Source organism: Falco naumanni, chromosome Z (assembly GCF_017639655.2).
Source record: "Falco naumanni isolate bFalNau1 chromosome Z, bFalNau1.pat, whole genome shotgun sequence".
Taxonomy (NCBI): Eukaryota; Metazoa; Chordata; class Aves; order Falconiformes; family Falconidae; genus Falco; species Falco naumanni.
In genome coordinates, this window is record NC_054080.1 from 30,062,304 (window position 1) to 30,087,062 (window position 24,759).

At 37.2% G+C, this 24,759-nt stretch overlaps 1 protein-coding gene across 2 annotated transcripts in view; it reads right to left on the minus strand.

Moving 5' to 3' along the window:
* Positions 1 to 24,759, minus strand: part of LOC121081118 (leucyl and cystinyl aminopeptidase) — a 67,080-nt gene that overhangs the window by 3,621 nt on the left and 38,700 nt on the right. For both annotated transcript variants that reach the window (XM_040579836.1, XM_040579837.1), the window contains 13 exons: positions 21,683 to 21,814; positions 20,019 to 20,139; positions 19,175 to 19,329; positions 18,706 to 18,819; positions 16,461 to 16,592; positions 13,505 to 13,636; positions 9,989 to 10,149; positions 7,357 to 7,445; positions 5,283 to 5,463; positions 4,381 to 4,537; positions 2,801 to 2,985; positions 1,938 to 2,099; positions 955 to 1,095 (listed from right to left, as the gene is read on the minus strand). In XM_040579836.1, the coding sequence (XP_040435770.1) occupies positions 955 to 1,095; positions 1,938 to 2,099; positions 2,801 to 2,985; positions 4,381 to 4,537; positions 5,283 to 5,463; positions 7,357 to 7,445; positions 9,989 to 10,149; positions 13,505 to 13,636; positions 16,461 to 16,592; positions 18,706 to 18,819; positions 19,175 to 19,329; positions 20,019 to 20,139; positions 21,683 to 21,814 (1,862 nt within the window). The remainder of the gene's footprint in view (positions 1 to 954; positions 1,096 to 1,937; positions 2,100 to 2,800; positions 2,986 to 4,380; positions 4,538 to 5,282; positions 5,464 to 7,356; positions 7,446 to 9,988; positions 10,150 to 13,504; positions 13,637 to 16,460; positions 16,593 to 18,705; positions 18,820 to 19,174; positions 19,330 to 20,018; positions 20,140 to 21,682; positions 21,815 to 24,759) is intronic.

The following is a 24,759-nucleotide window of genomic DNA, read 5'->3' on the forward strand; positions in this document are numbered from 1 at the left end:
GCAGGTTCAGTGTACGTACACAACCTTTATTTGTTTTAGTAGCTGTTTTTTTGGGTTTTGTTTTAGTAGTTGGAAATCATTAAAAGCACTTAAGTTCAAGATTATAAATCTTATTTTTCAAAAGAGATAAAAGATTTTAGAAGTCCAAGCCTCTAGTTCCCTACTACTCTAAAAATTGAAATTCAGAGCAAAAGAAATGGAAAATTTTCAAACTTCTATCACAGCTGAAATAGTAAAGAACTGAGGACCCCCCATACTGAATACTAAGACCTGTATCTGTGCTATGTATTCCAAAATGCTACAGTAATTGAATTTGCAACCAGGTTTCATTTCAAGCAAAGAAATTTTGTAGTGCTGGTTATTGAGAGCTTGTTAGAGCAGAAATTTTCATCCAGAAGAAGGTTTTTAGCAATGTGAAACAGTTCCAAATCAAAACTGGGATTTAGAAATACAGTTTTCCACGTATTGTTAGCTTCCTGAAGACTTGCAGGCTAGTTCTCCTGTTGGGTACCCTTCAAAGCCACATAAGGAGAACATGTATATCCGAAGCAAGTGAGATTTTTTGGTTATTTTAGTTTGGGATTGCTGTAAAAAGGCAGAACAAATAAATGCTAAATGAATTCCCTGGGTCTACTTTTGAACGCATTTGATCCACATAAATATCCTGCATCCGCAGCAATCATCCTAGAGACAGCATGCTTTCAACAGAAATTCAAATCTAGATTTTTTAGAATTGCTGTGAATCTGTAGGAGACTCCAATGTCCCATCAGCAGTTGGTGACTTCAAAGTTTATGATCCAAGTTATTTTGTAAAATAAGATTTTAAAACAGGCTTTACAATTTAGTACACATCTTCTTACAGTAATCCAACTATTTATTATCTTGTGTTTGAAAGAAAGAAACAGGTGCTTTGCCACTGTGAGTGTGAAGTTTCAGCTGCATCAAAAGACTTACTTTCGTGTAAGTTTTTCCCAGTTCTCTTTGACAAAGTCCCAGGCCAGCAAATATCCAGGCAAACTCTGGCTAACAGTTGCTATGATATGTGAAAACTCCTGTGTCCTGATGACTTCTCCTTCAAGGCTGTTCTGCATTAACCTAAAATAGTTATGAAAAAAAAGCACATGAAGAGAGACAGGAAAAAGCTTCTGTTCATATCTTCACATGATTCTTCTGATACTCCTGAATTAGATGGAAAAGATTCTATAATAGGTCAAATAGCAAGCAGCTTCTGACATCTGGAACACACTGATGCTCCATTTTACAACCACTGTGCTTATTTACCTTCAGTTTCCAAGTACCACAGTGACCTTAGCTCTAAACCAAGTACCTGAATTTTCATTGTCGTTGGAAAAGAGGAAGCAAATTCTAAGGACTTGTAAAAGAAAACATTATGCATTGAAATGTTTAGAAAGGAAAGCTGTAACAAGAATCACACATAGCCAGACAACCTTGGTGTCCTTCATGCAGTACTGCGGTTTGGTCTATGGAGAGGTGTTGGAGCATAATGTAAGGTCAGAATTTCACAGAGAAAGAAGAGAGAGGAAAAGAGGGAGAAAGACAGAACTCAAAACAAATCAAAACCTAATTAGTTATCTTGGTTATAAAGATATACCAATCTTTTAAGACTCCATAGAACAACCTGCAATTTTGTTACTTTTACCAAAAATCTGTAATTTTGCATTCCCAAACTTTTTCAATTTTTTCCTCTTTATGCATATTCAGAATTTGGCCTTTTGAGCTACTCTGTTCTGCAAATTATTTTAAAGTGAAAAATACCAGGTTCTATATTTGTATGGAAGCTTATACAAAACATGTGGATAGATTTTCTTTAGCAATCAGAATTTTTTTCAATAATATAAAAAAGGAAATACATTTTTCCAAAGAAGATTTTAACACTTTTCATTTACAGAGCATACAGCTTTCTGGCTCCTTCATACCAGATTAGCTTTCTGACATCTTCTGTGCTGGCCAAGGCTTCAATCATTTTGCTCTTCTCTGCTTCAGAAAGTGAAGAGGAGTACAACTTCAGAAGGAATTCCCAGCCATCACTAGATTTGGCTCCAGCTGTAAATATGGCTTTCATAACATCACTAGGCAGACTACAGGGGAAAACAAAATCAACAATGAAACAAAACAACAAACAAAAACAAAACAAAAAAAAACACCCACAAAAAACCAAAAGAGAGGCATGAAAATGCTCATCTGAGAAAATAAGTAAGTCACAAAATTAAAGATTAGCTCGAAAGAAATGGCTGTCTTTTGAGCAGTTTAATTCTGTAGCAATTTTAAGTTTGTGCTGGATTGAATCCATGCCAATCTAGTACTTCAAGTTTCTGGGAAAAAACAAATCATATTAGTCACGTGAAAGCAGGGTAAATTATACAAAAATCTAAGTAATTTTCTGTGGCTCAAAATGCAAGGAATCCAGAACAGAATGAGTTCTGCAAGATAAAAAAAGTATGCTTTGACATTGCTAAGTAATCCTCCTTGAGCATGCACCTTAGGAAATGCAGATGGAAGCAATCTGTGACTGGTTTCGCAGTCACACTTAATGAAACTGCAGATAAAGTCTTAAATTCTAGGACAGTTCTCCCTTTCATCTGAAAACAGCAATTACTTCTACATGAGGAACAGTCGAAGACAGAATGAAGTGCTTTATCAATATTCAATTGGTGGTGGTGGTGTGGGGGTTGTTTTGTTTGATTGTTTTGTTTGTTGGGGTTTTTTCTCCCAAACTATGGTGACAAGGTAACAGGGAAACAGGTAAATAAAAGAAGTGAAAGCCCAGTTTTTGTGGTACCTCATTGTTCCATTAGACTTCATCCACTTCTCAAACATCTCAGTGGCAGTAGTTCTACACTTCCTAATATTGTGGGTGCAGGCAAAAGTTAGCAGTGTTGACCGGAGCTCTCGTTCAGACAGGGTCCCATCATCTGTCCAACGCTGTTGATCAATTTTATCTCCAAGCAGATGCTCTATTCTATACTATAGGAGGGAAAATTATTAGTAATAGCTAATTTTCTCTAAGAGGATTTTTTATATGCAAAACTGGTCTTAAAAAAAGAAAACAAAAGTAAAGTTTTAAAACCGTGGAAGTTAAACATAGTCGTTCTCCATCTACCTATCCCAATTTACATAAACCATTTCTTATCTGGATGAATAAGTATCAGATACCACACAGGTCTGAAAGATGGGCCAAGTGTACATCTGAAATTGCACATGCAAACAGAAGACTACTCCGAGTTACAGTTCAGACTTGCATGCAGTCAGCTTACTATCTCAACTAACTACATCTCCTGTATGTTTAACTACTTTTAACTCCATCAAGTAACAGTTACTACATTTCACTTGAGCACAAACAAACTGACTTTTACCTGTAGACTGAATACCCTTACATGTTTGTAGTTTTGTCATGGTCCAAAACCACAGTTAGGTGCCTGACCAGCTCCCACGCCCCAGCTGAAACACTTGAACTTAAATATAGACACTGCATTGCAAACTGTAGTTTGGACTGTGTATCACATCGGATCTGTAAAACCTTTGAATAAATACTAAATAAGGAAATTTCTTATAGTAGTGGGGGGTTTTGTTTCTTATAAATTTCCTTAAGCACTGACTAATTACCCTTACCTAGTATGAAGAAAAAACCTGCTATTTTATCTATCGTTTAATAATTTTCTTTCTAAATTAAATCCCTTTGCTGACATTCTACAAGGTAAAGCAGCAAGGGTAATTTTAAACCCATAGATGAATATGGAGAGGAGGCTTCATACTAAGAAGGTAAACAGAGAAATGAAAGACATTTCCTCAGCAAGAACTGAGGCTACATTGTGGATTTCATTGCTAAGTCTATAGCACTGTATGTTGTTAATCTATCGCACAGCTGGATGGGACAATGACAACCATTCATGTGTTCCTGTTTTTACAGAAAATATTTTTCCCACTACCTTTAGACAAAGTAATTAGATCTATGATCTCCAGCCACTCCAATAATTTTGGGAATAAATTTTCTGTACTAGAAAAATGTCATGGACTCTGTTTAATTACATACCTGTACTACATTGACCTTTACAGCCAGTATAGCAAATACCCAGACACCACTGTGTTCCCACTGCATTACACTCCCTATAAAACATTGAGGGACTGGGGAGGGGGCAGGGCACAAGAGGAAGTAGATCCAAAAAATTTTGCATTTCAGTAAGAGGTCATTGCTACTTCACAAAAGCAGGCAAGGCTGGCAACTGTCTAGAATCCTCATCCAACGTAAGTACTGAAATTACTGAATATGTTCAACAGTCAACACTTAAAAATTATAAAGAACATTACGGCTAATTATTTCAAATTAAAATTTACAGAAAACTACATAAAACTAAACCATACCATGACTCGTGCTGCCAGTAGTTGTTCACCCTTTTTCTCTAAAAGGCTGTATATAAGGCTCAGCTGAAACAGAGCTTGAGTGAGTGGTGCAGTGCTGTTCTCCTTGTTAAGGTAATCAATCAGTTCAAAGGCCTTTTCCAGAGACACTTTTCCTAGACTATAGGTCAATGAATACAAACATTAAAATGGCTTCCAAAACAAAAACACTCTCTGAAACAAGATCAGAAGTGATGTTCTCCATTACATTAGCAGAGGGATAGGTGAATAGAGGGAGGAACTAAGACACACTTTAGATGTAGAGATTTTTATATTATTAGTAAGACAGTAACAAACCAACAATGGCCACTACCATGCCTTCAATTCATAAAAATAAAGATAGATAAGGAAGTGTGACAATGATGTCTGCAAATATTTATCATAACTAAGGGTACTCAGATAGGAAGCAGCTGTCAAAGAGGCCATCCAGACCGCTCAGCCTCACCTGCTCTGATGGCTGTGGTGAAAGAAAAGAGGGAGCCAGTAAAAATTTGAGAAGCAAATAGCTTCTTCTCTAAAGTGGAGCATACTCATCAACAGAGTACAGGAAAACAGTCTGCTAGGCAGACTATCAGACACTAAAGAAAACAGTATTTTCCAGAAATGGAAGCTGTCATGTGGCTCTTTGTGATGAAAATAAATGGATGTTGCTATAAAGAACAGAGAAATAACATCTAGCAACAATATGGAAGAATCAGTGAAATAACTTTAAAAAAAAAAGTGAATGCTGAAGAGTTTCAATAGGCTAATAGACTGAATTAAAACTTCTCTTAAGCAGTCTCCTCTAGAATTCAAGTCTGATCTTCTTTGACTTGGAAAAAACTTTAAACACATATAAACCATGTTTTCCAATACAAAAGTCTTACCCTGCAAGGTTGAAGATATTGTTGATCAAATTGGCTCTGTCTTTAGGACTCAAAGCTGTGTGGTTTTTTTTCAGCAAATCAATCAGTGTTTTCCAGTCTTCAGTATAGTGTACCATGTAATAGCCATTCATGTCCACATTGAATTTTATCCATTCCACCTCTTCTGGAAGTTCAATGACAGCTAATGGAAGACAATCAGTTAGCAGTAGAAACAAACATTTAGCAACATTTCATTCAAATCCAAACCTATAAAGCAGACCAGTTCCAGAGAGTCAATAAATCCTTTTCCACCCACTAGATCCCCCTGCTGTGAAGAAGGAATAGCCAGTACAAAGGTTCCATGAGAACGCTCCAAAATTCCAGGTTGTACTTCCTCCTTCCTCCTATATCTGATTGAATGAATAGTATCACAATCTGCCTTGAGTTGTATCCATACGTACGTTACTTAGTGCAGTTATTTTTCTCTTCTGTCCAGTTCTCCTCTCAAACAACCCCATCTCCTCTCTGCCCACTTTCATATATATCAAAAAAGCAGTTACACACTTCATATAAAGAAATAGAGAAATGGAGACAGCATTAAAGAGGTAGAAGGCCACACTCTAGTTTCAAAGTCAACTAGATACAAGAAGAGAGGTTTGGAGGAAAAGTTCTTCCTTTCAATTGATTCTATAACTACTGCCAAAAATGTCAATTTACTTAGCTTCTACAATGCCTTTGAAATTTAGTTACTATACTACTAGAAATTCTCTTGTACATCTCTCCTACTCCTATCTTCCACATCCAAGTTTCTACAGTTAGTGAGGAATTGGTTTGATCAACATAAGACCACTAACAACGCGATTTAAGATGAAATAAAAATGATACAATCAGGCTACTTACCTATTAGTTTTAGTAAGATCAAGAACACATTCAATTAAACAGCTTTGTTCTTCCATTCTGATAAGTCATAATATTTTTTTTTTTAACTCTATCTCAAATGAAAAAGGCCAGGAATACCATGAAGGCTTTGTAAAACCAATGTCAGAATGATGTAAACCAAAATTATCTCCTTTAATTACAGTACTTCAAAAGTCACTTTAGAGGGGTGGCAGTTCACAGAAATCAGTGAACAGTAAAATTTCAAGATCAGCTCTAAGAACTTGATTTAAAATTTGTACAGCTTTATTTCCAAAAGCAAAGGTGCAAGATAAGTTTATGAATTAAAAATAATTGCCAGTTAAATGCTCTTTAACAGGGGTGAAAAAAAAATCATCAGCAGACATAAGATGATGAGTCAGATCTGCTTCAGTAAAATGCAAAAACCTATTCAAGTCAGTGGAGAGATAGCCAAAGTGATTGTAGCACAATACAACATAAGAGTGTAGCCCAGGGGTCCTCACACTGTTTAACCAGGGGCCGGCGCGGATGCAGTGGCAGGCAGCCATCTGCGGCTGCTTGGTTTCCCCCCCCAACCCCCGGCGGGGGGGGGGGCGGGGGGGGTCTGTAAATACCGGGGGCCGGATTGAGGACCCTGGGGGGCCGTATCCAGCCCGCGGGCCATAGCTTGAAGACCCCTGGTGTATAGTAACTATCCACCTGGCAAGGAAAAAAACAGAGCTGAATAAACAAAACCCCATAGACTAGCAATTTAAGATTCAAACTAGCCGCTGCAGCAAAAGCAAAAGAGTTTATGTGAAAAGATCTAAGCATTTCAAGTTCTACAACAGCATTCTCAAAAACTTAATCATTTCAGTTGCAATAAATCATATTTCAGTGGAAAGTGACCTTCTCACATTTCAGTACACTGGCAAAGCAACTCTCCCATTACTCACTCTCTAAAGGACGTGTACTGGGATGAAGAGAGTATGGGGTTTTACAAATTCCAGGCCTGTGCTTCTGCCCCAGTTGCTGCCATTTATTTGTACATATAATGCTATAGGGAACCAACCTCTTAATGATTGCTTGTCTCCATATCTCTGTAATTTTTTTGTATTATGTATGCCTTCATCTTCACGTCTTACACAAGTGTGCACTCAGAAACATCAGTAAACTGTAACACATAAGTAACTTGCTACTAAAGTTTTGAGTCACATACCTGACTTTTGGTCCAGTAAATATGCATTAGTACAATGGGTAAAGTTGCAGCTACTAGTTATGTAGGTGAGAGGGATATGCCACAGATAACTGCAAAGGAAACAAATATTTACTGACATACTACACACACATTTTTTGTCTTGATGGGTTTGTTTCTTTGTTTTGGGCGGGGTTTTTTAACTTTTAAGTATTTTGATATATTATTAGTATTAGAACCACTGCACAATGTGTAAAATGATAAAGTATAAATCTGACACATATCATCAGAATAGATAAAATAATACATATACAGCATATACAGCAATTATTTTTTTATTCCCACTGTGTTGAGAAGTGGGAAAATTTCACAGAATCATGGAATGGTTTGGGTTGGAAGGAACATTTACATGTTATCTACTCCACCCCCCCTGCAGTGAGCAGGGACATTTTCAACTTGATCAGGTTGCTCAGAGCCCCGTCAACCTGACCTTGAATGCTGCCAGTGATGGGGTATCTACCACCTCTCTGGGCAGCCTGTTGCAGCATTTCACCACTCCCATCATAAATAATCCCTTCCTTATATCTAGTCTGAATCTATCCTTCTTTAGCTTAAAACCATTTCCCCTCATCCTATCACTACGGGCCCTATTAAAATGTCTGCCCAGGCTAAACAACGCCAACTCTCAGCCTTTCCTCATACAGGAGAGGTGTTCCATCCCTCTGACCACTTTTGTGGCATTCCTTTGGACCCTCTCCAACAGGTCCGTGTCTTTCTGGTGCTGAGGATTTCAGAGCTGGATGCAGTACTCCAGGTGAGGTCTCACCAGAGTGGAATAGAAGGGCAGAATCACCTACCTTGACCTGCTGGCCACGCTTCTTTTGATGCAGCCTAGGAAACTGTTGGCTTTCTGGGTTGCCAGTGCACATTGCCATCTCATGTCTAGTTTTTCACCCACCAGCACCCTCAAGTCCTTCCCCGCAGGGCTGCTCTCAATCTCTTCATCCCCCAGCCTGTATTGATACTGAGGGTTACCCTGACCCAGGAGCAGGACATTGCACTTGGCCTTGTTGAACCTCATGAGGTTCACATGGGTCCACTTCTTGAGCTTCTCCAAGTCCCTCTGAAGGGAAACCTGTCCCTCAGGCATGTCAACCACACCACTCAGCTTGGTGTCTATGTCATGGATGAAGACATTAAACTGGGCCAGTCCCAATATGGAACTCTGAGGGACACCACATTTCCTAGTACTTCTTCCTCAGTTTCATCATGCTAAGTAGCTTGTCCAAAGTCACATGGACAGGAAATCTCTGGCTGCATCAGACATTCAGACAGTATTATTTTCACCTCAGTCCAATGTTCTGTCTTCATGAAATTTTACAAGTTGATTGTTTTTTTTAAAAAAAAACAATTTATGTTAATTCACATACAAGACTCAAAATCCAAATCATTGTAATAGAAACCATAGTTGTTTGCATACCACAAAGACTGTCTCAAGTGAACTGCAAGCTGGAAGAATAAATGCTAAGGTGGCTCATCATGATGATAAGGACTTGACTATTTAGAGAAAATACAACTTTGAGTGAGGTGGAACAAGCTGCACATACGCATTCCAGTTTTGACAGGGACCCCTTCTGCACATGACTCACACAGAGCACCCTTCTTCAAAAGCTTTTAATGCACTCCTCAAATTGACATTGACTAGAAAAAAAAGTATAATTAAGCCTAACAATCCTTCCTTTCTTCCTTACCTTTCAACCACACATTGTTTTCCTTCATCCACATAATAAATATAAAACAAAGCCCTGTAAATCCCAACATTTCAAGAGATAAATTCTTTTCACAGGCCTGATTCTGCAAGATGATGTAAAGGACTCAGTTCCTGTTAAGGCTTCAAATAACTGAATAAAACTACCAAAATCTCAAAAGGATTCAAACTTATGTATTTTGGTTTGTTACAAAATACAGTAAGGTTTATAATATAAGACATATTTGCATTAAATTAATTTTTACAATTAGCAACTGCTACAACTTTGCTTCTTCAGTAATTGCATAGGTACTTTGTTTTAGTTTTTGGCACAATAGATATTGCCTCTCTTATATTTTCAGCCATTAGCTGTCATGCATCAGTGTCATCTTAAAATTTTTACCCAAGAAAGCTTCTCTAATTTTCTCTAACAAAGCCCAAAATGTACACTGAATTTCGGCAGTAAAGAGCAGAGGTTCTAAAGCAAGACACCTGTAACTTCTGCAGCCCACCATTTTTCAGCTTCTTATTAACCACACAAAACTTTCTGAAATAAAGGAAAACTTCACCTGTGAGATCTGCCTTTTGGTATTAAAAAAATGGAAGAATTCATTCTACTATTTACCACAACTCATCATCTTAAGCACAAAAGCTTCAGGAAAGGATGCAAATAAGAAACTCAGCTTACAAAGGATGCCACAAATTTTTACCAGTTGCTTGGCTGGAAATAGACATGGATCTTCAGGCAGATACTAGATGTACAAATTTCTGTGCCAAATTCTCTACTACTATCTGCTTTCAAAGAAAATACTAGAACCCCTGAATACAAGTGAGAAAGACGTACAAGATACAAAAAAGATATCTGCAGGTAAATTTTAATGGATTAAAAAGTATTAAGAAGGGAATAACCTTGCATCTGATGTCCAGTTTTCTGGTTCCACACGATACAAATATTTCTCTTGTTGTATAGAAATAATCTTTCCCTTTCGGACAACAGTGACTAAAGGGAATCCTTTTTGCAGAATCCAAGTTTTCATCAACTTTTTTACATCTAGTGTCCCATTGGTAATCTGTAAAAAAAAAAAAAACCATAATGGAACAAGCAAAAAGCAAATTAAGAACATTTTTAAACCTCCTTCCTCAATTTACCAAGTAAGTAGTAGCACGATTCTGCATCTGTAAACAAACACTTTGACATTGAGCTTGTAAATTTTATAAGCAACAATTCAGGGGAGCAAGCAGGTTTTGTTTTCTTAAGCTGAGGGAGTCCTAGCCAAGCAGTGGAAAGACAAACTGGAAACATCAGGTAGATTGAACTGGTACATCATGAAACTGGAGAAAAGAATGTTACAGAAAAGAAGGTTACAGTAAGATCCCAGGCTCCCCTCTACCCTTTCTCCTTCCTTATTGGTGTTCTGATGTTAAGTGAGTGTTTCGGGTTAAAGACCTACTTTACTTCTGAAATTAATACTAGGAATTGGATTAAAGCCAAGGTGTTTGTACAACAAAACCAACATATACTTCATCTCTTCTTTCTTTTTTTTTCTTTTTTTTTAGTTCTTCCCACTTATCAGCTATTGCATAGCTTAAACTCCAACTTCTAATCTTTCAGGAACTGTTTGTACTATAACATCCCACCAAGGGACAAGTACTTTACAATGCCTATATATCACTGTCTCTTTATTAGCAGAGATGATCATCCAACCTGAAAAAAACAGTATGTCACCTAACTTGAAAAAATATGTTTTAGGAGCTATCAGAAACATAAGGAAATTAATACATCATTACTCAAGTTACAGTTACCTTTGAGCAATCCATATCGTTGTCTTTCTCTAGTTTACCTCATCAGCATCTTACTGCACTCTGTTCTTTGTTCAAGCCAACAATAACATATCCAGTTTAACCTCATGGGAAAATACTACATTATTTATGTAGAGAACTAGCATAAACTTTAAGTAGAAATTTCAATTCCAGGGAAGAAATTCTCTATCACAGGCTTGAAATTTATAGAATTTGGAGTCTACATGGGTTTTAATTTTTTACATACTCCCAAACCCCACTATTAAATCCTCTTCTTCCATCTTGCTATCATAAGCTAGCATTGTTACTACAACGTTACATTATGAAATCTCTTCATAAATTGCCCAAGATTGGACAAATTCATGCTCTCGCTCTCTTTTGCCACTATCTATTATTTCCTTCCTGTCACACTTTGAAATCATCAAGAAATTTGTAAGACCAATGCCAGCCAGCCAAAAAAATCCAAACAAAAAAAACCTCAAACCCAAGATGAGAGGAATGTGAAGAGATCAGAAAACCAATTAAGTCCATTACTTGCACCTTGTCAGCTTGCCTGTTTTGCATCTAAGTCTTTCTCTGCTAATATTGTGAGCCACCTAAGGACTGGCAGAAAGATTTGTGTCAATCTGTACAGAGACATGAGTACATTTTAAATTTGCTCCACTGGAATACTTTTATTCCAAAATAGAACTCTTCCCAATAACCTGAAATTAAAACCAATTTATTAGAAATTTTAGGTTCATCGTTTCATAATAGCAAAAAATTTATTGACATGAATTGATTTTATTGACATATCTTCTTTGAACAGGAGCTCCTAACTCCAATGAAAGTGAAACATGAAAATTACTTTATCCTTCCTCCTTCTTGGCAAGGTATACAACAAGTTTGCTTGCTGTGTTACAGATTTTTCTTTTACTTCACATGCAGTTTTCTCATCTTCACTCTGATTGCCAGTTTCCACAGTGAAGGTTAAGACTTAAGAAATGATTGTGCATTTTGCTGTGTGGACAGCAAAAATTCATGATCAAAGAAAAGGCCACTTTTACAGTTGGAATTTTCAAACACATTCAGCCTAGGCATAATTAATGTGAGCAAAACAAAAAAAAGCCAGTCAATTTCTTGAATATAACAGATTTGCTTTTACTATTACTAGAAATATGGGAAACAACCAAAAAGGATATCAAAGATCTCAATACATGATAATACTAATGGTTTAATTGTCATAAGGAAGACAGTGAAATAATTTGCATCTAAAATGGAGAAGAATCAGCAAGTCAGACAGAGACATGGCTTTTTGTATTATGAAGCAAAACTTTGAAAGAAACTTTTAACAGATCTGGTATCTCACTGGCTAGAGTCCAAGGGCCCTAATAATGGTATCAGTCAACTCAAAGATCAGATAGGTACACAATATTTTGTATAAGCTCAGGTTCATCTAGTTCAATAATTTTAATTATTCAGACACCTACTGCATGAAGATATTATTTATCAAAGACTTTCCATCAAGTCCCTAGAATGGATGAAGTTTTGATACCAAGGGCAGAGAAAATAATCAGAGATGCAGCCTGTCTAGATTTGACTGTTAAACAACAGAGTCTGGCTAAGAATCTGAATGTGAAAGACTATCAGAAAGCAAGAGAAACTAAGAATTCAAGACATAAAAAGAAAATTATTATGACAGAAAGAATACTAAAACAAAGGGACAGTAGATTTCAGTAAATTCTGAGAGACAACAGGTGAAAATCAGAAAAAGAAAGTACTGCAGAAAATTTGATACCTTCTCAGAGAAGTAAAATAATAAAAGCACAAATGTAAACTAAATAATTGTAATTCCAGTCCGGTCCTGCTAGACCATGAGTCTTTGGAAAAAGAGAATATGAAAGCATGCAAAAGTGTAGGCTATGCGAAAACACAAAATTAACAGCAATAACGCTTACATGCAAGAAAATCTCAAAACAAAACAAACACTCAGGCACAAAATGAGATGCAGCCAGCAATGCCCACTGCTGCCTTCCCCAGCTCCCATAGCTTGTTGACTTTCCCCCTTGCTCTCCCTACTCTCTCACAAAGTGCCCTTGCTTTTTTTGCTCCCTAACTCTCTCCTGCCAACTCACTTTAATCAGAACCAGCCCTATGCTTGCCTTACCATTGGAGAGCTGTTGAACTAACTTGTCCCCTACAATCTGTTTTTTCTGCAATTCCAGCACCACTTGTTGAAACAGAAGCTATCACTGAAACAGTTACACTACTAGAGAGTATCCCAAGACCTCTACAGAGGCTGGATTCAGCTATTCATTGAAAGTAAAGTTTTGTCCTGCATTTAAGATGACTATTTTTATTCTGGTCTTAAACACTAACAATGCAACTCCAGAGAGGCTACGTACACACTGACATGTCCACATGTGTAGATACGCATAGTAGGGCATACCCACTTCCAGTGCTTTTTTGGGATGATACTCAGTGCAGTCCCAGAAGCTACAGGAATCTCCATATCTATATGACAGAACTTTGGATTATGACGAGCAAGAACTTCAGTGTACTTAACTTAAGCCTATTATCAAGGAAATAAATCAAAATTGACAACACACTTAGAGAAGTCAAAAAACAACATATCAAAGATGATACCTCATTCATGCTGTCCCACAAGTCATCACTCTGGGCAGATCCATAGTTGTGATTATGCAAATATACCTCAATGCCAGCTTGGAAAACATCCTTAGTGAGGAAGTGTTTCAGCATCATAAGAAGTGAAGCCCCCTTTAGGAAAAAAAAAAAGAAAAAGGATTGGTAAATTAAAGTTACAGAACTTGTTGAAGCATAGGCATGTTACAGCTCTTTCACACTACAAGAATAGCTCATAACCTGGCAGATTTTATCCCAAATGATCTCATCTGGATAATTACCTTAACACTCAGCTGCCTTGGAAAAATATTTCTTTCAGTATTTTATAAACTTCAAATAAAGTTACAAAAAGGGCTAGTACAGCTTGAAAGTTTTTCCCAGATGATTTGGGAAAAAAAAAATAAAATTTCAAAGGCTCAGAATAGTTAAAAAACAGGCTAAGAGAGCTTGACATTTTTTCCAATTAACATCTTCTCAAAAAATATTGCCTTCTTACAGATAAGTGTCTGCTGGTTGCTGTATTTCATCAGCAATACTCTTCTGTACAGCACAGGACTATATTTGTGAGACAGTATTTAACACTCATGGTTTGCAGTTGTATCAAAAAACTAAAAACACAGGGAAAAGATGAGATGCACTTAGTAGGCTGGAATTGACTGTAGAAGGCCAAGTGTATTTTGACACTGTTTAAATATAGCCATGCTTTGTTAAGAAAAGCAGTAAATGAGTAGTTCTATTATCAAAGTGGCCACAGATGTGTAAACAGAAAGGTGGTGGGTTTTGTTTTTTTTAAACACAGCTGAAAGCCATTTTCTTTCCATAGAAATAATTCTGTAACATCCACTAATAAATAAATTGCCTGAGGACTTGCATATTGTACAAGTGAATGCAGACGAGCAGCCACAGCTTATGAAATGTTTAAAGGTGCGCTTTATATTTTTGGTACTACTTCTGAGAAAGGATCAAGAAAAAATTAAAAGGCAGATTTAATGAAAGCATGTATGGTTCTTACACATTCCAAATTCAAGTTTTGAAATTTAAGCAATATCTTGCCTGAAACTGAAGGCTGCCCGGTTAATCTAATTATTCATGAAACTGCAGGAATACCCTTTACTATAGTTTTTAATAATGTCATAATTTCCTCTCTGCCATGTATCTGTACTTAACCTATAGCTCTATTAGTTTCTTCTTCTTACGTCATATCCTCCCAAACACTGTTATTGCAGGTGGATTGTTGTCCCACCTTTGAGTGTTAGGTTTACAGATAGTCTGCAAAACAACCAGGCTAAAAATAATTTTGTACAATAATTCCTATTCCAGACAGTAAAATGTAGAGGCCACCTACAAATCTGTGTCAGTTGGTAGCATAGTAAAATAAAGAAAGCTGTACAATTCAGTAACAGACCACCCTTACCTGCTTAGGGACCGTGTTGCAAGTGTCTTCCCACACAAATTGCCATGAATGCTAGCTAAGATAAAGGGCCAAGAGTAGCGGAACACAAAGACTGCATGCATGAATAAAGAGCTAGGCAATGAAAGCCTCTGAAACATACAAAGCATCCATGAAAAACCTTGTTTCTGGACAATGCGAGGGCAAAACATCTGTTCGTTAACTGCTAAACTCAAAGATGTAGGTTGCTATCTTTTTATTCAGAAGATGCAAATACTTATTATTAGCAATAAAGTAACACTCCAAATGTAATGCTTTACTAATTGACTGAAACTCCAGCCCAATCGCTTATGGAGTATTTCCATTAAAATTATACAGAGGAGTGTTGATCAGGCAAACAGTGACAGAATTATTATCTCTAAAGTTAATTGCCTACAGAGATGATCATGCATAGCTTCCAGAAGCTCACCAAAAAGGGAATTACTTGAGACAGCAACTCTGAAGCATGAAACAACAGCCATGCCTTTTGAGATACTGCTTAGGGGGAGAAACCAAATCCATCTCACAGCCAAGGGAAGCTGAAAATTACACATCTCTGTTCTTGTAGTTCAGAAAACAGAGACCAAAATAAATGGAAGCACATCATTATTGTAGGTCCGTTTGGCACCTCAGACTACTGAAGGATGCCAGACAACATGTGTTGAACAGTTGAGACTTGCAAAAGAAATCACAGGGGACAAGCCAAGACAGCTGTGGGAAATGCATTCCACTGAGCAGAGAAAGATGTAGTATTTGACTATCTTCTAGTAAGCACTAGCTGTTCCCATGGTTTCTAATTAGATGAAAGTACAAGCATACACAGACAGTGGGAGGAAAAATTACAGGTAATCCAAAAGATATAAAAGGCTTTCCTTCAATTCTGCCAAAATCACAGGACAAACTACCTAATCTCAAGACATCAGTGAAAATGTGTCAAATACAGATACTCGCTCTCATGCATTTTCCAGTGAGGCACTGTGAAGTTTTTAAGAAAAACATAAACCTCATACACAACCCTCACTAGACGTCCTAATTAAGTTACAGACAACCAGAATATGCAGTGAAATGATTTTACATTCCAGGTGCAAGCCACTAGTTCAGGAAGTCTAAAACACTGGGGTTTTGAAGTAGAGAGAATATAAAAAGGAGGGCTTGCTTCAGGAAGTGCCTTGCTGTTATTCTTTTCTTAAGCAGTTGTTACAGTCTGCTATCAGAAAAAGAATGTATGTCTAACTGGTTATTTTGTTTCACCTACTAGTCCCCTCTTAACATCTTCACAAGTATTTTACTTCACCCTGAAAGTGTGCACCAAGCAGAAGGATATTATGTAAGGACACAAATACACATACATATTTTTTTCCTAATTAAAAGCTATGTAGATGCTCAGAAACACTATTGAGAGATCGTGCATTGTATGTGCTAGGTGTAAGCTACCCCCAAACAACTGTCAGTACATGCTTACTTACCCAGGATTCCACATTCATGTTTTCAATAGCTAATATATAATTTTCCGAATATTTTTAAAGTTACCTTGATATAAGAAAGTGCATCAAACATTTCTTCAATTTGCTCTGAAGACTGAACAGCAGAAGAGACTGGATGTGAAGAATTCAATGAATCCTTCATCATAGCCTTGAAAATTAAATTAAGGAAATCTTCATCCTAAAAGAGAAATATCTGTAAGTGTCTAAGACACTAAAACATACACGGTAAGCAGAATAATAAAAGTTGTCTCTGCTTTCCTCTTCCATTGGTCTAACATGCCATTGCTTGCCTTCCTGCCAATGGAGGCAGCAAAAACGTTGTCAGGGTAGCATTTGTAAAATCTACTTTTTCCCTGCCGCATTTTAGCAGTGGAACTTCACTCCTGAGTTTCCATCACTGTCCAGATCCCTAAGGTCCTCTCTCAGGAAACTTCGTCATTAGCACTAGGGTAAATAAATGTACCTACTAAATAAGTAAGTACCAAATTTCAGATTTTGCTCATCAATGTTTTCAGATAATTTACAGGAGGCAGGGAATACAAACACACGGCTTCTTTCATATCCTTTAATATTAAAGCATGAAGTCCTGGGAAATTACTCACTATAGTGATGTTTGTATGAATGTAAACACCACCTTATCTAGTGATCCTAGTACCAAAGTATCTTCCTTGTTTTCTTCTAGAATGAAGATACATGAATTTAATACATTGTTACCAGAACAAGACAACACCAAACACTGAAAAGAAGCTGATTGTACTGGTATTTATCAGTTTCATTTCATTGAGCAAACAATTCTGCGTACAGTTTCCTCTATACAGTACAGTTCAAAAAGAAAATAAAAAGGTAAGATCTGTGTATGGTACAATGAAGACACCCTTTAAAACTAAAAAATGTAAAGCTATTCTTCTTGAATGCAGAAGTCCTGAGTGATTTTTTTTTATATTTTTTTTTTTTTTAACCAAAACACATTTTGGCATCACCACGTGGTGAAATGCGATGTTGGTGAAGGCACCTTGACAGGCACCTTTCAGAATTAAGTATAGAGGTGTTAGATATGTCCTTGTCAAAACACTAGACTAGTTTTGTGTCCTCCCTTCACTACATACACACTCAACAAGCAGAATAGCTATACAAATACACTTTCAGTGGCCATCAAACTCAACAACCAAGCTAGGCCAAATTAAAAACTCTTTAAACACCCAACTCCAAGAAAGAATTCTACCGAACAAAGTTAGCAACCCAAGTTTCTTAATGCAGTAACAAGGGTGAACGAAGAACTCAAAACCTGCTGTCAGAATGCTGAGAAAAACGCAATCCAGCAAGCAGGAAACAGTCAGTATATGTCCGGTTTTTAATTCCATGACTGATGCAAATCACAAACACTCCTCAAAGGTGGTTCCAGAGCGCAGGTATCTCCTCTCCTAGGAAATACCCTTACCCAGGATGCAAAATTAGTCTGTTCACTGCCCCCTCCATTTAGTTCCACCATTCTTTGTTTCATTGCCTGTATTCAGTGACAAGGATGCTTTACAGCAGTAGCTCCTATCCCTTTCTTGGAAAGATCAAGCCTGAATCCTTCATGTTTTCCAGAGTTTGAAAAACTAGGTCACTCAGTACCTGAGTGAACTTTAAATGACCACTAGCTTATTATACCAAAAATATTCCATCCTTCAGCCATATGTGTAAAGAGAAGTACGGAGCTGCGCTTTGTACTATGTCAGAGTAACTCAGTGCTATCAGAGTCCATTGGGTGCAACCATATGATACTTATATATCAGGTCCCCTGATTTGTGAATCCCAAACAGATTCAAGCACAAGCAAATACCACGATAATGGAAAGAATGGAGTTACTCCAGGCATATTTAGTAGTCTAAAGCTCTGATGATTCCTAAGTCTACTAGAAGCACACAAACTTGGTCAATGTGCCTGGACTTTCTGTATAAAGATTTTAAGTTATTTGATACATAGACATCTACACCTTTTAACAACTGCTGTTTTGCACAGAATGCTTTAACCTACACAAAACACAAAGACTGCATGTAGACTACTAGAAAATAAAAATAAAAGATCCACAAAAGCAAGCCCCCTCCCCAAAGCCCCCCCCCACCCCCCCCCCCCCCCAAACCACTTTCAGCATAATGGAAGTCCCAAAGTAGAGGAGATACAGTATAATCCTAATGGTGCCCAAAGTGAATTTCAATGTAAGTTTATAAGTATCAGTCCTTTATGGGCAGTATTAAAAATTAGAACTTAGCAAAGGTACAGTAAGTGTAGTTACATAAAATACTTACCGAATGTAGTTCTGGAAAAATCTCCTCCATAGCAAAGTACTCCATGAAAGTGGCAAATCCCTCATTCAGCCAGAGATCATTCCACCATTCCATAGTTACTAGATTGCCAAACCACTACAAAAGGCCAAAACCATCATTCTTTTTCAGATATAAAATCAAATTAGTACAGTAACACTCCATCCATCCTCAGCTTTATCACGTGACAAGATCAAGTTCAGTCCAAACCAGGGTAATGCTATTGCATGAACAATTCCCTAAGTACATCAATGACAGAGTTGCACTCTGCCTGTCGTACTGGAGAAAATATACCTGCAGGTATTCTGAACAGATACAATGCACTACCCAGTCATAGTGAGCGCACGGGTGAATTTAAAGACAGAATTACGTTTAAAAAAAACCCAAAGACAACTAACCCCAAACAAACAAAAACCCCCACCACATTTAAACAATGACCTCCCCAGTGTAGTACCTGATGGGCAAGCTCATGTGCTATCACTGCAGTTATTGACCTTTTATCCCTTGCTGAAGAAGTATTACTGTCAAACAAGAGTGCTGTTTCTCGAAAGGTGATCAAACCCCAGTTTTCCATTGCACCGGACTGAAAATCAGGAATTGCTACCAGATCTGGAAAAAATTCCAAAGAAGCTTTTGAAAACTAGTTAAAGCAATTCTGTATTTCAAATCTACTTATTCTATTATATATAATCCCTAAAACCCCCATTATTTAAATCCTGTGGTGTGAACACATGCTCACATCTCAGGCACAGAAGCTCCATAGATTTATAGCCATGTTTCTCTAGCAGTACTGTTACACAAACAACTTAAATCACTACACAGACACTGCACGTATATCTTGCATGCACAAAAGCGACAAGCAAATGGGGCTGCCTCTACAAGAAATAGTGTCTTAGAAGACTGCATTTCATTGTATTTCCATACTAATACATGCAGAGAACTCAGACTGCAGATTCTGCACTGGTGAACATGGCTTACAGACGGAGAATTCTGTATCTCCCTACCAAGGCCCATCACGTTAAATTTATACTAACCATGTCTTTAATGTTATGTACAAGTACAAGCAATCTGGTGTCAAAAGCTCAGAAAAGCTTTCCAGCTTGGGAATCACTTAATTCTCATACCCAGTCAAACACTTAATGATTATTTTTTGAATAATTTTTGCAGAACATTATTTCACATGGTTTATGCTGTCTTTTTTTTTTTAAGCACACCTTTTCAGAATGAAAGTTCCTCTACATTTCTCAGAATTGAATAGGGCTTCTTCTTCTGTTTAAAAAAAGATCAATAGAACTTACCTAATTTTTCTAGAGGGTAGTTTATTAAAAAGTATCTTTGATAAAATTCCAGAAGTTTCACAGCTGTGTTTAAGGCATACCCAGCTTGGTTTAGATGCTCTGGTACGGCATACACAGACACCTAGTCCAAAGAGAGAAAAAAATAATTTTAAAACATCTAGCTACAAAAGCTTTAGAAGTAAAAGAGGAGCTGGCAGAAGTTTCTGAAACAGATAGGGCATGGTTTTGGTATTAGCTGCAAATTTTAAGCTCAAAACCAAAACATAAAAGCACCACAGGATCTTCTGGCATTGAGAAAAATCTCATTGCATTATGAACCCAAAGCAATTTTACTTCAACTGTAAACTATTTTATAACATTAATGACAATAAACTTACTAAGTGTGAACTCAGCTCAAATTCTTTGAATCTTCCAGTCACTAATTGCCAGAAGCATTCTGAGAATGTATTTTGTGGAAAATGTCATTATATGCCTCCTTCTTACAGTCTCCCTTGGCCTACCAGACACTGTTGGCAACAGAAAGCCCACTAGCTGGACTCTGGCCTTACTTGGTATGGCCGTTCTTAAGGTTTCTCTCTTTAAGCTGGCAATTACTCATACATTGCTAGATCCCTTGTGCTTGGTGCTTTCTAAAGGTCTGCTGGACTTCCCTAGCTTAGCCAAATCTTGCTTGGTGGTCAGAATAAAGGGAAAGCACAGTTAAGAACAACTTCCCTTAGAATACGTCACTCGGACTTTTACTCCTCTCTTACATGCCTCTGCTATGAAGTACTTCTGAAGTACTGACAACCCATGCAAGTTAGTTTCACTGTTACAAACAAAGCGAAGCACACCACATAGATAGTTGCTTCCATCTCTCTGCAAACATGAAACATTTAGTATACTGATCAGGTTTCAACCTGGTAAAGACCTTGCTACATGTTTTTACCAGAATACAGTTCAAATATAGATGTGAATAGTAGCCAGAAGGGAAAAAATAAAAAAAGGAAGTAGTAGTCTGTCCTTGTTTTGGCTGGGACAGAGTTAATTTTCTTCCTAGTAGCTGGTATAGTGTTGTGGTTTGGATTTAGTTGTTGCTAAGCAGTGATCATACTAAGTCAAAGACTTTTTGCCAGCGAGGAGGCTGGAGAAGCACAAGTAGTTGGGAGGGGACAAGGCCAGGACAGCTGATCCAAACTGGCCAAAGGGATATTCCACACCATATAACATCATGCTCTGTCTACAAACTGTCGGAAAGCTGGTCAAGGGCTGCTGATTGGGAACTGGCTGGGCATCAGTTAGCTAGTGGTGAGCAACTGCATTGTGCATCACTTTTTTTATATATTCTTATTCTATCATAATCATTGTTATTGTTGTTGTTGTTGTTATTATTATTATTATCATCCTTTTCTGTCCCATTAAAATGTCCTTACCTCAGCCCACAAGTTTTCTCACTTTTACTCTTCCAGTTCTCTCACCCACCCCACTGGGGGTGGGGGGAGTAAGCAAGTGACTGTATGATGTGTGATGCTTAGTTGCTGGCGGGGCTTAAACCATGCCGTGGTCTAACTTTTCAGGTTAGACCAAACAGTCTGTCCTATTCAGCTATAATTAGTAATACTTGTCCACATCAATCTGGTTGGCTTGGGAGGGGTGAAGAAAAACTTAAAATGGAACAAACATACCAGACTCCCAGTAGTTTCCTTACTGATGTTTTTCAAGTCTGCAACAACAAAGGCTACTAGGTAGGTGCTCATCTTCAAACTCACAAAAAACTCATCCTGAACAATTCCTTTTGTTACAGGAGTAGTGGCTTTCTGCAGGTAAAAGGAAAACATTGTTATTAATGCAGACAAAAGAACACTAAGACATGCAAGGAATCAATGTTAAATCAAAGAATCACTTCACACTAAGAACAGTTTATAAGCAAGCTTGCAGAACATCTTTATATTTTGGTTATGTTTCAGTGGTATAGAAGATATTCACAAGCTGCTCATGGTGTAACAAAGCTTAAGGAGACACGGGTCATTTATGCCTACATACCTAAAAGCTATTTATCAAGATTTAATTTACCAGACAACTGCATTGTTGGAGAAACCATCAATCTAATATAGTTCACACTTAAACCTCCAGTATAATCCAAAGTCAACATACAGATTAGCATTAATTCAAGACAGCTTTAGGCTATTTCAGAGACACAGTTCAGCATAACCTACTAAAAATACTGGTATTGCATGAGCTAAACATTTGTGTCTTCCCAGAAGGCTCCTCAAAACTAGGAGTCCAGGCATACTCATTATTTTAAAAGAACAGAACGAAAAACTCCTTACACCCTTATAAAACAAAAGAGATTGCATTTCAAAAAGCAAAGAGAACCTAAAGTTTCAGTTAGTTCAAAGTAAAAACCTGCCCAGCTCACACAGACTGCCAAAGTAACTGTCTGCTCAGTCTTATGACATGAGATACCGTGGTGTATCTTAAATTAGTTTTAGTGCACAAGTTTTTACTTAGTATAGTCCTGGAAAAGGCATGTGTATAGTCTTTCACAAACATAAATTATACAAAGAACACAGCAAAATGGTTAAAAGCGCTCTAGTACAGAATAGTAAAGGTCTGAAGACAGGGATTGCAGTTCATGTGCCTTGCAAAACTTCATTAAATAGATTTGTTTCCAGAAACCATCAACACTTAAAGAACAACAATAACTCCAGTTTTAGACAAGAACATTTCAAACCAAAAAATGCTTTAACATTTAACTGCCACTGAAAATTTAACTGTCAGTGTTAAAGAGGAATACAGTTTTAAGCCTGAAGAGATAATCAATATAACCATCTGATCTGACCACTGTATATGAACAGAATGCCATCACTGAATTTCCCTTTAATATGAGCTTCATCTTCATAAAGAGGTGACGTATTTCAGAAAACCTACTGTGGCTGCAGATAAAACGGTTCAAAAATCAGTTATCCTAAATTTAAAAAAAAAAAACAAAAAACAAGAAACAAAACTACAAAAGAAAACACCACAGGCCTAACACACACACAGTTTATTTCTAGCCTTGTGTGTCAGCTACTATATATTGGCATATTAGCAATGTACATGCTAGTTGAGAAGGCCTGTTTCTGAGACCTCTTGCTCATGTAGGTATTTATAGAAAATGATGACGTTCAGATTTAACCTTCTGATACATAAACTGAAAAGTCTCTCTATTCAACACAGCTTGTTTCCAAGACCTACAGTTATTACAGAAGAATCTGCTCTGCTTGCTTTCCTAACAGGGATTTAAGTGTTTATTTTCAGAAGCAAGTGTACCCTAGTAATGAACTCACCAATGCAAATACACTTCTATACAACATGATCCCCTTACTCATTTTTCATGTTTCTTTCTTTATGTGTATAAGAATCAACCCACTGGCCTGTACGTACTGCACTGGGCACTCACACCACCTAACAGAATACCTAACCCAGGCTAAGTCTAAAGTGTAACAACTCAGCATGTGCGAGAACACTTGTAAGATTAAGGACAATAAATCTTAAATAAATCCCAAAACCATGCCAATTAAAAGAAGCTTTGCATATAAAAATGGGCACCATTACAAAAGAACTCACTGATACAAAAAATGCTGTTAAAGTAGAATATTTTTTCACAGAAACTCTTGTGTTTATTTGTACAGTCACAAAAATAAGGATTTTATTGTAATTCATATGTACAAGTTATATTGACAAACTACAAAACCCAAAGGAACTGCTGCTAAGCCCATTAACAGACTGCATGTTTGAATCTCCTACAACAACAAAAGAGGAATTACACAGTATCAGATTATCAGGGTATAACATTGGAGGACAAAACAAAAGAAAATTATATTATTTGCAGTATAAACACAAATAAATAATTATCTTGGAAGTACTGCCCATTAGCAAAACTTGCTCTGTACGTTCTTATGCCTTCTTAATAAATTCTAAATAAACCTGACCTGTTGTTTTGACACAAGAACATGCATTTGATCCCAAGCACTAAACATACAACCTCAATGCTTTCAATGTCTTTTTTTGTATTATCTTTGTTCCACATATGGAAGTTTTCTCAAATCTGTATCAATCATACAGATGAAGTAACAGCCAATTTTTAAAACAGAGATGGAAACAACAAAAAATGCAGATGAAATTAAAAAGCTTTTAGACACATTGTCACTATAACAAGCTCAGTAAGCGTTACAAAGAGAAAAAGAGTGGACAAACAGTAAGTTCAGTGAAAAGGGTCAAATACCAAGAATAAACGCAGCAAGACAGAGAAGGTGGGTTAAGATGCAGAGAACCAGATGATGGAAAAGCCTGAGCAGATGGGGAGGAAGGAAAATTCTCAGCCTGAAGGAAGCAGGACCTTCTTCTGTCTATGGCATCTATAGGTAACTGAGCAGAAGACATGTAGTATGCAAGGCAGCAGTGGAAGAAGCAGATCTGCAAGTAATTCAAGTGGTATGACAAGCAGCAGAAATTTAAACACCAAAAATAGATACAAGAGAAGCATCACATCATTTAAAAGGGAATTCACTATGCTGGAGTGTATGAGTCATTAGAAGAACAATTCTGTGTAGAGAAAGACGGGTAGGAGAAAGATGGTTTTTTCTATGCAGTACAGGAGCAGCCAAACAGTATATCTCTAATGTGACAATCAGGGAAAATTCATAGCACCGATGTTTAAGGTGATACCAATGTGCAATACCAACTCATTTTTCACTGCAAATAGAATGGGTACAAGGTC